The sequence below is a fragment of the Oryzias melastigma genome, linkage group LG23 (genome assembly GCF_002922805.2).
Source record: "Oryzias melastigma strain HK-1 linkage group LG23, ASM292280v2, whole genome shotgun sequence".
Lineage (NCBI taxonomy): Eukaryota > Metazoa > Chordata > Actinopteri > Beloniformes > Adrianichthyidae > Oryzias > Oryzias melastigma.
The window spans coordinates 18,233,657-18,246,416 of record NC_050534.1 but is presented as its reverse complement, the minus strand read 5'-3'; the positions used below and the strand labels follow the sequence as shown (position 1 = coordinate 18,246,416).

The 12,760-nt window shown below is 36.9% G+C and overlaps 1 protein-coding gene across 3 annotated transcripts in view; it reads right to left on the bottom strand.

The window, feature by feature from the left end:
• syt1a (synaptotagmin Ia) overlaps nucleotides 1-12,760 on the bottom strand; it is a 219,143-nt gene that overhangs the window by 18,885 nt on the left and 187,498 nt on the right. For all 3 annotated transcript variants that reach the window (XM_024284355.2, XM_024284339.2, XM_024284347.2), the window contains 2 exons: nucleotides 12,379-12,546; nucleotides 4,772-4,889 (listed from right to left, as the gene is read on the bottom strand). In XM_024284355.2, the coding sequence (XP_024140123.1) occupies nucleotides 4,772-4,889; nucleotides 12,379-12,546 (286 nt within the window). The remainder of the gene's footprint in view (nucleotides 1-4,771; nucleotides 4,890-12,378; nucleotides 12,547-12,760) is intronic.

Sequence of the window (12,760 nt, the reverse complement as noted above, 5' to 3'; positions counted from 1 at the left end):
AACCCCAAACAGGTATTTTAATCTGTTCACGCATTTAAGAGTCATCCTCTAAAAACCTGCACTGTCTGTAGCCCCTCCCATACCTACGAAAATGAGCGGGTGGAATCATGCTGACATCAGCACGCTGCAAGTCTGCTCTGCCAGCACCGTCCCCAGTCTAACACCAACACTCAATTTCTCCACTGAGTTAGTAAATTCCAGCTCAAACAGGTGTTTGTTACTTTAGACGCTTTAAGACACCCCCCTCCTGTCGGGCACACTCGTGCAGACGTCGAGCGTATTTCTGTTGTGAACCAGTATAGCGATGGTCAGGGCTACTAAAGGCAGATATGTGGTATGTGGATCTATCTTTGAAGAAATTTAGATACGGTTTCTTTTTGTGGGAGAAACAAAGAAAAGAAAGACTCTAGGATGACGTCATGAAATGGGCAGCAGCCACACGCAGCGGCAGGTGGAGCCTCAGGAATCGAGCCGTTTTACTTCCGGATAGGAAAAAAACTCACAAAAAATAACTAATATTTCATAAATAATTAGTTTTTTAGTGTTCCAAAAGTAATATTTGATCATATATATGGATATAGTTCAGAAAATTATGGTATGGCCCCTTAAAAACAAGGACCCTCTGACCATGGTACTGAAGCGGTGTGATTTCTGCCCAGTGCTCTGAACGTCAAAGCGAAGAAATTCAATGAAGCCCGGGTTTACCTCTTGTTTGCTTGATTTATTCGTACTTCCTCAGTGGTTTTAATGTGATATATCTGTAAAAGACCACAAATTTTCTCTTACTTTTTCCTCCTATATTCACGTATTTTTTAATAATAATATAGGTAGTGGCTGTGACAAGGCCTTAAAGGTAAAATTCCAAGTGAACTAAACAGTGGAGGAACCCAACTCTCTATATAACGTCTCCAGCTCTTTTCTCTCTCGCCTTTTTTTAGCCGAATAAAACGAGCCTGTGGAGTTTTAACCTTCTTTTAATCCGACGGCCCTCGACTCAACATAATAGCTGTAATGATAAATTGTAGAGCTGGTTCCCGCAGAGGGAAAAGCAACACGTTGACAAGCAGGCTGGGATTATTTTAAGACGACAGCTAAAGAACACGGTGTCTGACGCGTCACAGAGGTTTAGCAGCAGCGATCCTGTAAATCCATCACCTCGAAAGTTTAGGAAACGGCGTTAGCAGGTAGATTCGGGGGCAGTTTGACGAGGAACAAATGAAAAGAATTATTTCTGATTATACATTGGTTAATGATAATTCTCACATCTTCCTCTGTGAGCCATAATTAGCCATGGTAAACAGGATGACAATAGGGGGAGAGAGCTGATCCCAGGCCATCAATTACTTGTTCTCTTTAAGCTCTGGCTGTGCGTGGAGGCTAATTATTGTTATCAGAGACTCGCCCATTATTTCATCCATCTGCTGCACATTTAAGTCTGTTTTAACAGCAGCCACGGCTAAATCAGTTGTTTGTAATCAGAAACGTGCAATATGCTATTACTTTATGATAACGATTGACTGAAATTCATGGACGAGAGCGCGCAGATGAAACCTGCTCCAGCTGAACCCGGCGTACATCCTGTGGATTCAAACCGTCCTCTCTGCCAGCGCAGACTTCACAGCAAACAAATTCACACTTTTTTAAAATTTTTGCACGAGCTGCTCCACGTGTCTGACAGCTCAAACCGTCGACAATCTCACGATGCAAATGGGAACAGGTGAGCGCTGATGCTGGTATCATAAGATGGCAGCAGGGGAGGGATAATTTATTTTTTTATTTTTTTAAATGGCCAAATGGCTGCTCACACTGGTCGCTTAGATGAAAGGGAGCTCTGGGCTCTTCACTGTGGTACTGTACTGCATGTTGTTCTGGTTTATGAGGGGAGGCGGGCCTGTCGAGCAGAAAGAAAGTGGACCCAGGTGTATGGTAATTGCAGCTGAAAGAGTCAAGGAGGGAGGGAGGGGCGCAGGGGGGAATTCCTAATGAAACCGGGGAAGAAAGTCAACGGAGAGGCGGCGGGGAAACACGGCGGTTCGTGCAAAATCTAGATGAAGAAAACCACATTTCCTTCAACCTCACTTTTTTTAGAAAAACTAAATAGAACTAATAAAGTTATTTTAAAGTTTTTGGCTCCAATTTCAGTGACAGATTTCAGGAATCTGCTGAAACCGAGTCCCGGTCCGATACTATTGCTACATCCTTTGAAATATGAACAAATTGAACAACCAGATACAAGTTGTCCTTCTATCATTTAACACCTAAAGATCAATTAAAATTCACTTTTGAGCAATTTTCAAATCAAGCCTTTTCATTATGATTGAGTCTTTATTATTTAAATGTGAAAAAAACGTCAATTTTTTAGGACATAGTTTCTGCAGAGCAGCAGGAGTTCATTAGAAAGTTGCCCTCAAACTGTCTGAAGCATTTTTGATTCACATTTTGAGTCAATTCCCCTGAAATGCTCATTAGAGCTAATTTTGCCAGCACACAAAGATAAACCCTTATTATCCTTCAGGTAATAAATGACAAACTTATAAACTCTCAGTCGGTTTATTTAAAAAGTCACGGAGCGTGGGCGTCAGAATCTGAGAATAACGTAATCATTCAGAATTCAGCGCTGAATTCTGCTGCGCATTTCGACACTAAAATGCTGCAATCTGTTCATGATATGCAGACTACCAGTAGAGTAATTACCTGGAATAATAAGTGCTGATCATCACTTATATATATAGTGCTGATAATCATAAGTATAGATAAATACCTGATCCCAGATCGAGATTTAACATCTGTTTTCAACTAGGGCTGGGAATCACTGGGTACCTCACGATACGATACGATACGCGATACATGGCTCACGATATCGATAATATCGCGATACTGCGAAAATTGGTAAAAATCCTCTCTAATAACTACTATTATATAGAGCATGTTTTGGGGGGAAATATATCCCCATTTGTCTGTTTTACCTTAAACACAATCATACTAAAGAACTTTTCTTTTTTTGTGCAACAAATTGTAGACACTTTTGTGCAACATTGTTGAAATCAGTAAGACTATGTCTTTGACAAGCATTGACTACAATTGAATTGGAATTATCTGTCAGATTCAATGTTAACAATAGTAAAGATGATCAGCAGTGACACTACTTAGTGCAGAATTGTTGTAAACAACAGAACAAAAATTAGATAATTCAAGTGGCAACAGCTATCTACCTCCAAAAGAACGTCACACCAAAGGATGATGAATATAATGTTTTACAGCCTCTCTCAAAATTTACCTAATTTTTTGTGCACTTTTCTCTCACTTGAGAAGGGCTGAGCATCCAAAAATAAAGGCTGATTTACTCAGACTGTTACTTGAGATTATTTTTCCAATTTTTATCATTTTTCCATTTGGTCAGTCAGCAGTTAATAGGTAAAAACACACATAATAATGGCAATAAATATAATTTTAAGTGCTTCAATTAATTAGCATTCTCCCTAATTTTACAGTGAATTCATGTACTTTAGTTTAATTACATTTAAATCTAAGTTCATACATCAAATCCTGCTTTTTTATTTAAGAATTACTTTAAAATTAACATTAGCAACAAGTAATTACATTGTTTGAAAACGTCACATTATAAATTTATCAAAGTTACACCGTACAGCAGCAGGTTAAACATTGAAGTGCATGAAAGCGAAAATTCCGACGCTCCTTGAAGCATACACAGACAACTGCGTAGCACGCGCTCAGTTCCCACGGCAAACAGGAAGTAAGTGATCGCTGACATTCTAGCGCTCAGACAAAGTCCCTTCTTACCGGCTGGATCTCCTACAGATGGAGGATAAATGCTGACAGGTAGGCATGCTTCACACACGCGCTACAGAGCCTGAATCTCACCGGTGCTTCTCCCGAATGAACGCGTGCATCGCTATTAAAAGTCCGACGCAGCGTGCGCCCATAGTTCCGGCGCGTGACTCAGACGCTCAGCGCTACAGCCTCTTTAAATGAAAATATAATATCGATCCTTGGTGAGAACCCATCGAGAATCGATCGCAGGACTAAATATCGCGATATATCGCAATATCGATATTTTGGCACACCCCTATTTTCAACTAAGACTGAAACAACTTCATCGGGACAGATTTCCGATTACAGGATCGGATTGGAAAATCCGCGATTGAAATCTAACAATTTTAGAGTGCATATTTAGGGACTTTCATACAAAGTACCTCTTATTTTTAAAACTCTGCGGATTGCACTAAAAATCCTAGAATCAGGACAGATGTCAGCTGCTAATGTCAAAGCGACGTTACCTCCTCCATTCATTTTTATGGACATCTTTGATGCCAGCAGCTTTGGATGGGAGCTCAGTATTATTGATGAGTCGCGCTCAGATGAGACAAACTCATAATTTGCATTCATATGTTCAATTTGGTCTTTTGTATTCAAGCTGTGCAGAAACCTGGAAAATCAACATCAACTTTTCCATCAGGATGACTAAGAGTCGAGATCGACCGTAAGATAAAAACAAGAAGGATATTTCATTTTTGATCCTTCTTGAATATTTTCCTCTCAGACAACAAAAGGAAAAAGCTTTAAGAGGACGCTGGGACATCTGCAGAGCTCTCTACAATAACTGAGTGTGTTTGGATAGTTGAGGCTGAAACAGGAAAAACAGCAAGTGCCGTCGGAGCAGTGAGTGCTGCTGAACGGGTATAATTACACACAAAAAGCCTGTCAGAGGGAGAGGCGGCAGGTAGGCATTAGCATCGTTCCAGCTCCTCACCTGACAGGCCGCCCACGTCCATTTTCTTCAGGTTTTTGGCCTCAAGAACGACCACGGTCAGCTTGCCGGCGGTGGGAACGTATCGCAGGGAGAAGCAGATGTCACCCAGCTTCTCTTGCTGTTAGGAAGGCGGGCAGAAGGAAAAACGGGTTAATAGCAATCACTGACGCTCAGGAGACATGAGAACTTTCTGAAACAGAAGCATTTATCAGGTTTGGCTTTAAACTAGAAAGTGGCCAAGAATCTGTCTGAAAGAAACATATACAAAGACTCATATTTTGTGTTTTAGCTTTTAGGTTTGTTGCTTTAGCATGAAACGATTTGTTCATTTCAGGAGCTTTAAAAGATAAACAATGAAAGAACCGATGGAGATGAAGAAAAGGAAAAAAATGGGTTGTCTGGATCTGCTGAGAGTTGTAGGCGAGCAGAGATGTGTCACGCAGTTTCCTTAAAGGGTAACCAAACCGTAAATCAACTGAACTCAACTAAAATTCAAATAAACTTGTTTAATTCTTAAAAATATAGTCAAAACCCAACAATTATCTGCCCCCTACAGGTTGAAATGAGGTATTAAAGCTGAATTTTGTGATTTTTCAAACCATGTAAGTTTCAGAGGTCTCATGTTCTGCAGTTCCAGTAATGATAGCAGTAGTACACCCCCCCCCCCGACTGGATTTTCACATTTCGGCTGTGGGTGGAGTCAGCCTCCAACTTCCCTGTTTGGTTACCCTTTAAGGCTCGTACAGGGACATCCTGAAATTGGAATGTACCATTGTCATGCATGTGTAGGCGTATCATAAAGTATTTGTAGGAATAATCTAAGTTACATGTAGTTATGACATACAGCAGGGGTGTCAAACTAAATTTTTAAAACTTTAAAAACTTAACTTTTTAACATTACTTTGAATAGAAACAGGCAGGAATATTATTTCAAAATAAATCAACCTAAACTTTAACCCTTCAACACCCGAGCTTTTGTTTATGTTCTTTGATTTACAGTACTTTTTTTTTAATCGTTAACACGTTCAACGTAATTCCAGCAGATTTTGAAGGAGAAAAGCGGCTCGCCTTCAGAATCTACTGGAATTACGTTGATTGCGTTAACGGTTGAAATGTTACAGTACATTAAAGATTTTGTTTTTAAGCACCACCAGTGGTGCCTCAGGTGTTTAAAGGATTAAATAAATGTCACTATTTTACTCTCCATAAAAATATATTTTGTCAAAATTATTCTAGTTAAAAATAAGCGCACAATAACATTGGGCCATAAATAGCAATAAAATATAATGATCTGGAGGGCCGGATAGAATTTCCCGGAGGGCCGATTCCGGCCCCCGGGCCTTCACTTTGACTCGTGACACACGGTGTTCTTTTTTCACACAACTTTTCGACTCGTGGGTTACAAAGGTTTTAAAGTGGGTCAAAACATTCGCACTATGACCAGATGCGTTTTGGTGATCCACCTCTATAAGAGAAACGAATAACATGGAATCTGGACAAAAACCATGCTTTTATTTTAACTGAAACATAATATATATATTTAAAAAAAATCAAGTTTTAGGATTTTTTACGTTAGAACTGTGACTTTTGTTTAAATTTTGTTTACAATTCACATTCACACACTGGTTGTGGCTCCACAGCTGAACACTGTCGCCAACCTTCCACCAGAGGCAATTTGGGGTTCAGTGTCTTACCCAAAGACACCTCGACACATGGGCAACCAAGCCAACGCCCTGCCGCTATGACCCGTCACCCGCAGCATGCTCAAAGAAAAAAATGTGCAAGAACATTTCAACTCTTATACGGTCTATAATCTCAGCATTTTGTGCCTCCGTACAGGTTTACAGATTTCTCATTCACAGACAACCCGTAAACACCTGTAGGACCAGGTGTGTCTGGGATTAGACAGGTAAGTTGAGCTTTGAAGCAGTACGGAACAATAAAATAAATAAGATCACTTTTTCACATGCAGAATGTTTTCCAACATAGATCACATTTCAAATAACAGCAGATGATTATTAATCTTGATGATTTTCTCTTTCATTAAAGCACATAAAACATCAATATAAGATCTTCTCTGTAGTCCTTATATGTCCTGAAACATCAAAATCACCTTAAATTGTATTATTTGGGAGTAAATTTATATTTAATCTTCTAGAAACTGTAAGGCAGAGGTTGACAAAAACTTTAAAAAGAGACAAAGTTTCAAGTGTGTATATAAATCTATAAAAAAAAAAAAAATAAGGCTGAATGTTTGAAGATGCCATTAAAAGTTTCTCTTTCCAATATATTTCTAAATGTGTTCTTTGATTTGATTGAATACTTCAAAAAAATAAATAAATAAAATAATTTTTAGAAACGCTGCAATCACTTCACCTGCAGCCCAAATCAGTATCGCTGATCCTGAAGATTCATCTCCTGACTTAATCGCTCTGTGGTGAGATGGACAGCGGCTGCCATCTTAGCTTTAAAAATCAACCAAACACGACCTGAAAGTATTTCCCCATCAACTTCCAATCACGGTTTGCTTCCTTTTGTTTAATCAGGGATAATATCTGCAGTGTGTTTGATATCCTGACAGAACATCTCACTTCTCGTTATTCTTGTAGCTTCTTGAAAACAAGAACAAAGGCTAAAATCTTCAACGCTCCTTTTAAAGCTGTGCGCTCCTTTCTTTGTTTTTTATAAATAGTTATTAAAATGAAATAAAAAATAATATTTAATAGTAGACGACCAGGGAAATCCCACAAACTCACATAAAACAAATTGTAGAATGTCATTAGAGTCCATTTAAGATCCTTTCACAAACTCCTTTATAAACTCATGAGCAGCACTGAGACGCCATAATACATTTATAACCCACATCATTCAGACAGAATCCTGTGGTTTAGTCTCCGTCCTGCCTGTATCTTTAAAATAAACGTTCTCATATTTCTATTGTTTGTTTCGTTTGTTCTGCAGCAACGCTTGAAACGATTGATTACAGCTAACGTCCATCCATCACGGTGGAGCTGCACCGGTTCATAATGGTTTTAATGGACCGATTGTCTGTCATGTCAGAGTGGTTTCATGAACCAAAGAAATAAAGGATCGGTGAGTAAACAATACAGACAAAAGGAGGAACATGTTTTAAATTAACACTAAAAATATTCGGAGTTATGTGATTTAACTCTGGAGAACCAAAGAATAATTTCCTCTTTGGCTATATAAGTTAATTTTGGGTAGTTATATGGAGTGTTTTTTATGCCACCATATTGCAAGTAAAAGTCACAGTTTTTAGATCAAAATGTTTTAAATTGCAAACAAAATGTAAAGTTTTAAGAAAAAAACTTTATAATTTGCAAATGAAAATATTTAATATTTGCTTTAAAACATTTTTTTGCTTTGAAAAAAAATTTGCTAAATTTCAAAGCTTGATAAGACAAAGTATATACAGACATTTGTGCTGCAAATGCAATGAAAACAAACAAGGAAAAAATTTAAATGCAAAAATATTTTTTTGAAAGAAAAAGAAAAGATTTTTAAATGCAGATATATTCCTTGGAAGCAAAAAGAAAGTTGGCAAATGCAAAAATATTTTTTTAAAGCAAAAAAACTTTTTCAAAAGCAAACATTTTTTCGAAGGCATAAGAAAATTTTGGAAAACGCAAAAATATTTTTTGAAAAAAAAAAAATCTTCACAAATGGAAAAAATATTTGGAAGCAAAAACAATGTTTTCAAACGCAAAAATACCATTTGAAAGCAAAAGAAAGTTTGAAAAATGCTAAAATATTTTTTAAAAGAAAAAAAAGTTTTCAAATGCAAAAATATTTTTTTAAAGCATGACACTTTTTCAAAAGTAAAAATATTTTCGAAGGCAAAAGAAAATTTTGGAAAAAGCAAAAACATTTTTTGAAAAAAAAAATCTTCACAAATGGAAAAAATATTTGGAAGCAAAAACAATGTTTGCAAACGTAAAAATATTTGCAAATGCAAAATATTTCTTAAAAGAAAAAAATATTTTTGAAAGCAAATGTTAAAAATTTTCATTTTCAACTTTTATCCTTAACACTTTCAAATTTGTTTTTCAATTTAAAAATTTCGATCTAAAAAATTTGACTTTTGCTTGCAATATGGTGGCACAAAAATCACTCTATACAAATATAGAAGCTAAAAATAAAAAAATATATATATCATTTAAAAAAACAGTGGCCAAGTTTGACCTTGTGGGTTCTAATTTTAAGAATACATTTTACAGCGTTTTGTTTTAGCTCCAAACTGAATCTTTAGGTATGAAAATAAAAATCCACTAGAAGTTCTGTTTGCATGACTAACCAATCATATAACTTCATTGACATAAAGCTTTAAGGCAAATGCTAAAGATGTTCAGATTTTGCTTAATTGAAAAAAATAAATAAATAAAAAACAGATGCAGGGTCACTTTTACTAAAGAAAAGTTGTTTTAAAATCTGAGAAGAAAACAAAGACAAACGGCAGTAAAATAACTTTGCCCAATGCTGAGCGTTTAATGATGCGTAACATTAATGTTTTTCAGCTGATAAAATAATAAACTACATAACGGATGTAAATCCACTCAGAGAGCAGACAAACTTCTTGGGTTTAGAGCACCTGCAGGCTTGTTCCATCAATTTATTGTACAATAGAGGAGCAATAAAATCTGTTTATTACAATAAATAGATGTTTATTGTTTTCCTTGGGAATGAGCAAACCGACGCTAACAAGGACCAGAGAGCTGTCTCTTGATAAGACTGGTTTAAACATCACATTCCATCAGCTTCTAGAATTGATTTTTTAATATTTTTTTGAGTTATTTAGTAGTAGTCTCCTAAATGCCTTACGTTTCCACTGTGATCATTTTCTTAATCTATTTTAAAAGTCTTTTAATTAGAATGATTAAAAATTATTATTGTTATAATTTATTTTTTTAATATGATTTCTTATTGGTTTGTATTGTTCTGTGTTTTGCGTTTCATGTTTAATCCAAATCCAGAGATTGAAGGACAAATGGATTCTGGGATAGAAGTTTTGTGCTTCATTTTAACATATAAAAAACTCCATTTACATCATTAGAGATGATCTAACTGATCATCCCTTCTTGAAACACACAGAAGTGACTTTTGAGTTTGATACCTCCAGAAATTTGCTATTTTCAGTCCAGAAACAGATTTATTTTCTTTCATGTCTCTGCTCGTACCTTCAGCCTGCTTCTTCTCACCATCGGTGTTGAGGGTCAAGACAAACCCGAGTGGAATGACCCACAACTCTTTCAGACAATACGGGAGAATTCGGCTTCCCGGGTGAGAAATCAAGTTCAAGCAGATAGCTGTTGTTGTTTTTATTTTATATATATATATATTAGAGGAACACAATCATTTTTTCTCACGTCGATATGGTGAATTTTTGCAGCACAGGGTTTCATTTTGGAGGGAGAGTGACTATCACATGATGCTGGACAGAACCTCTGCAGAGGGAGTTTGATGAGAGTTTTTATACTTAAAATTATATTTTATTTTGAAATATGTGAATATTGAGACTCAACATGAATAAGTAAAAAAAAAGTTTTTAATAAGACTTTAACATAAAACTATTTTGAATAAAAAAACATTAAAAGATATTTGGTAGGTGTTCCTGTGCAACATTGGGCAGTGGAAGTGAGATATTTACACACCGCACAGTGACCGCAAAGGTTTTAAGAAAAAAAATCAAAAATTTAACAGCGACTTGACGATTTTTTGACATGGGTCAGTGGCCATCAGGACATAATTGGAGGTCGCGCGGCGGCACTCTAGTGACCAGCGGATGGAGGAAGGCAGCAGTCTGATAAACGACTGGTGGGATAGTTTGAGGTCAAATCAGGATCAGCTTAAAGTGAACAAAAAAAACAGATTGAAAACTTGAAAAATAAGACACTGACTCAAACATTTTTATCATTGTAAATTTGAAAGAAAAGAAATAATAAATGTTTTGAAAATTTTGAAAGAAAAAACCCTCAAAACTTTAAATAAATCATGAAAAAAAAGGTAAACTTGAATAGAAAAAACCTATAAATTAAAAAATTAGCGATTGAAAAATAATGTATCCATTAGTAAAAGCTGCTGTTCTTAATTTTTCAACTCTCTGTCACGCCTCTGGGAAACATGTCCCAGTAGCCAATGACCAACCAATGACCCCGCCCCCATGTAAAATTAGGCTCAGCTTGGCAGTGAAGACTCGAAAATCAGAATTTAAACTGTAAACTGAGGACTGAAAATGAAAATTCAGAAAAGAAAAGAAAAAAAGCTAAACATCCAAAAAGGCAGATTTCACTAATTTAATTACATTTAATAATTTTAGTAATTTTTACATTTATAATTTTTTTATTCAAGTTTTCTGTATTTTTTTTATTTAAAAACTTATTTTTTCAAATTTTCATTTTTTTCAAATTTCCTTTTTTTTTTTAATTTACAATGTCTTGTTTTCAAAATTGTCTTTTTTCCAGTTACAATGTTTATTTTTCAAGTTTTAAATCTGTGTTTTTGTTCACTTTAATCTGATTCGACCCCACAGGATAAGTCTCCAAGGTCCCCAAAATAAAATCCTCTGATGATCGGCCGTCAGACTGCCACCCTCCTGCCGTCCCACAGCCACCGTCCGATTGCCTGATTTCATACGTTAGCAGCACAAGCAGTTGACGGGGGCTGTTGACATGAGCCGGGGACCCAGCGATGACCAGACGTCAATCTGGCGATCCCGACCAGGGTGGGTCCAAATGGGGACAAGACACTGATGCTGCACAAAACTCATCATAGCGTTGATAGCACCACAGCGGTTTCAAGACCTGTGTATTGACGAATTGCGGTTGATGCTGAGAAGAATACGAAGAACACAGAATATTGTGCTTTCTTAGGGGGCATGTTGTTTAAAAATGTGTAAATTGACAAGGTTATTGGAGATGACCAGTGGTGCAGAATGGCTCACTTTTTATACACCCCTGTGTGGCTGATGGCACTTCATACGGACAGTCGCCGTCCTGAGAGGTGAAGATGACCACTATTACCTGCTTTTGTGGAGCTCATTTGTTTATTTTCATCATTCTAAAACCCGGTTGTGTTTGGCTGAATCTCACACTGAACCCCATTTAAAGAAAAGTTCAAAATCCTGCAGGAGAATTGAGGAAACTGTTGAAATAAATGATCCAAACCAGAAAAGAAAGGTGGATCAATGCTCCAAAACGTGAATGAAGTTGTTGTGTGCTGCAGTGCAACCAAAGCTAATACAGTAAAGTGATGCCCTTCAAGTAAACACCAGCAGCAGCCTTTCAGTGCTGTTATAATTAACCTTTATATCAACCCACAGTAATGCTAGAAATAAGGTTGGCAACATGTGCTATATGCCGTGACATTTACCATGAAAATTAAATCTCCTGAGCTGCTGCTTGGAAAGTCACACTTCTATTAATTGAAGGGGAAGTGTGGACATGTGATTGACATTTCCAGGAGAGATGGATGAGATGGCCACTGCTGTGTGTTTGCTTCAGTGGAGAATGTTTGACGACGCAGGAGGAGAAGGGTTGTAACGGCACTTCAATGACAACTGAACAACGTGTGACTCAAAATCGGACGCCTACCTCCTCCTTCTCCGCGCTCTGCAGGTCTCGCCACTCCTCCGTTACGTGGCTGAAGTCCACTTTGTTCATGGGCACCTTGATGTCGCCGATGGCGTCGTGCTTGGAGAAGCGGTCGAAGTCGTACACCGTCATCACCAGCGTCTTTCCACCGAGCTCTACGTAGGGGACCTATGTAATTAAAAAATAAAAATACATATTTAGCAAAGATTTGACCAATTATTTCTTTTAGTAAAAATAAACTAAACTATGTCCTTACTCTAAAAGTAAAAAACAATCATTATTGCTTTGCTGAAATTTCATTCAAATTCAAAATCTGATCTAAAAATGAATTAGTCAGGACTTTTGAGTCTTGTGTGTGTAATTCTTGATTTGTAACTCATAC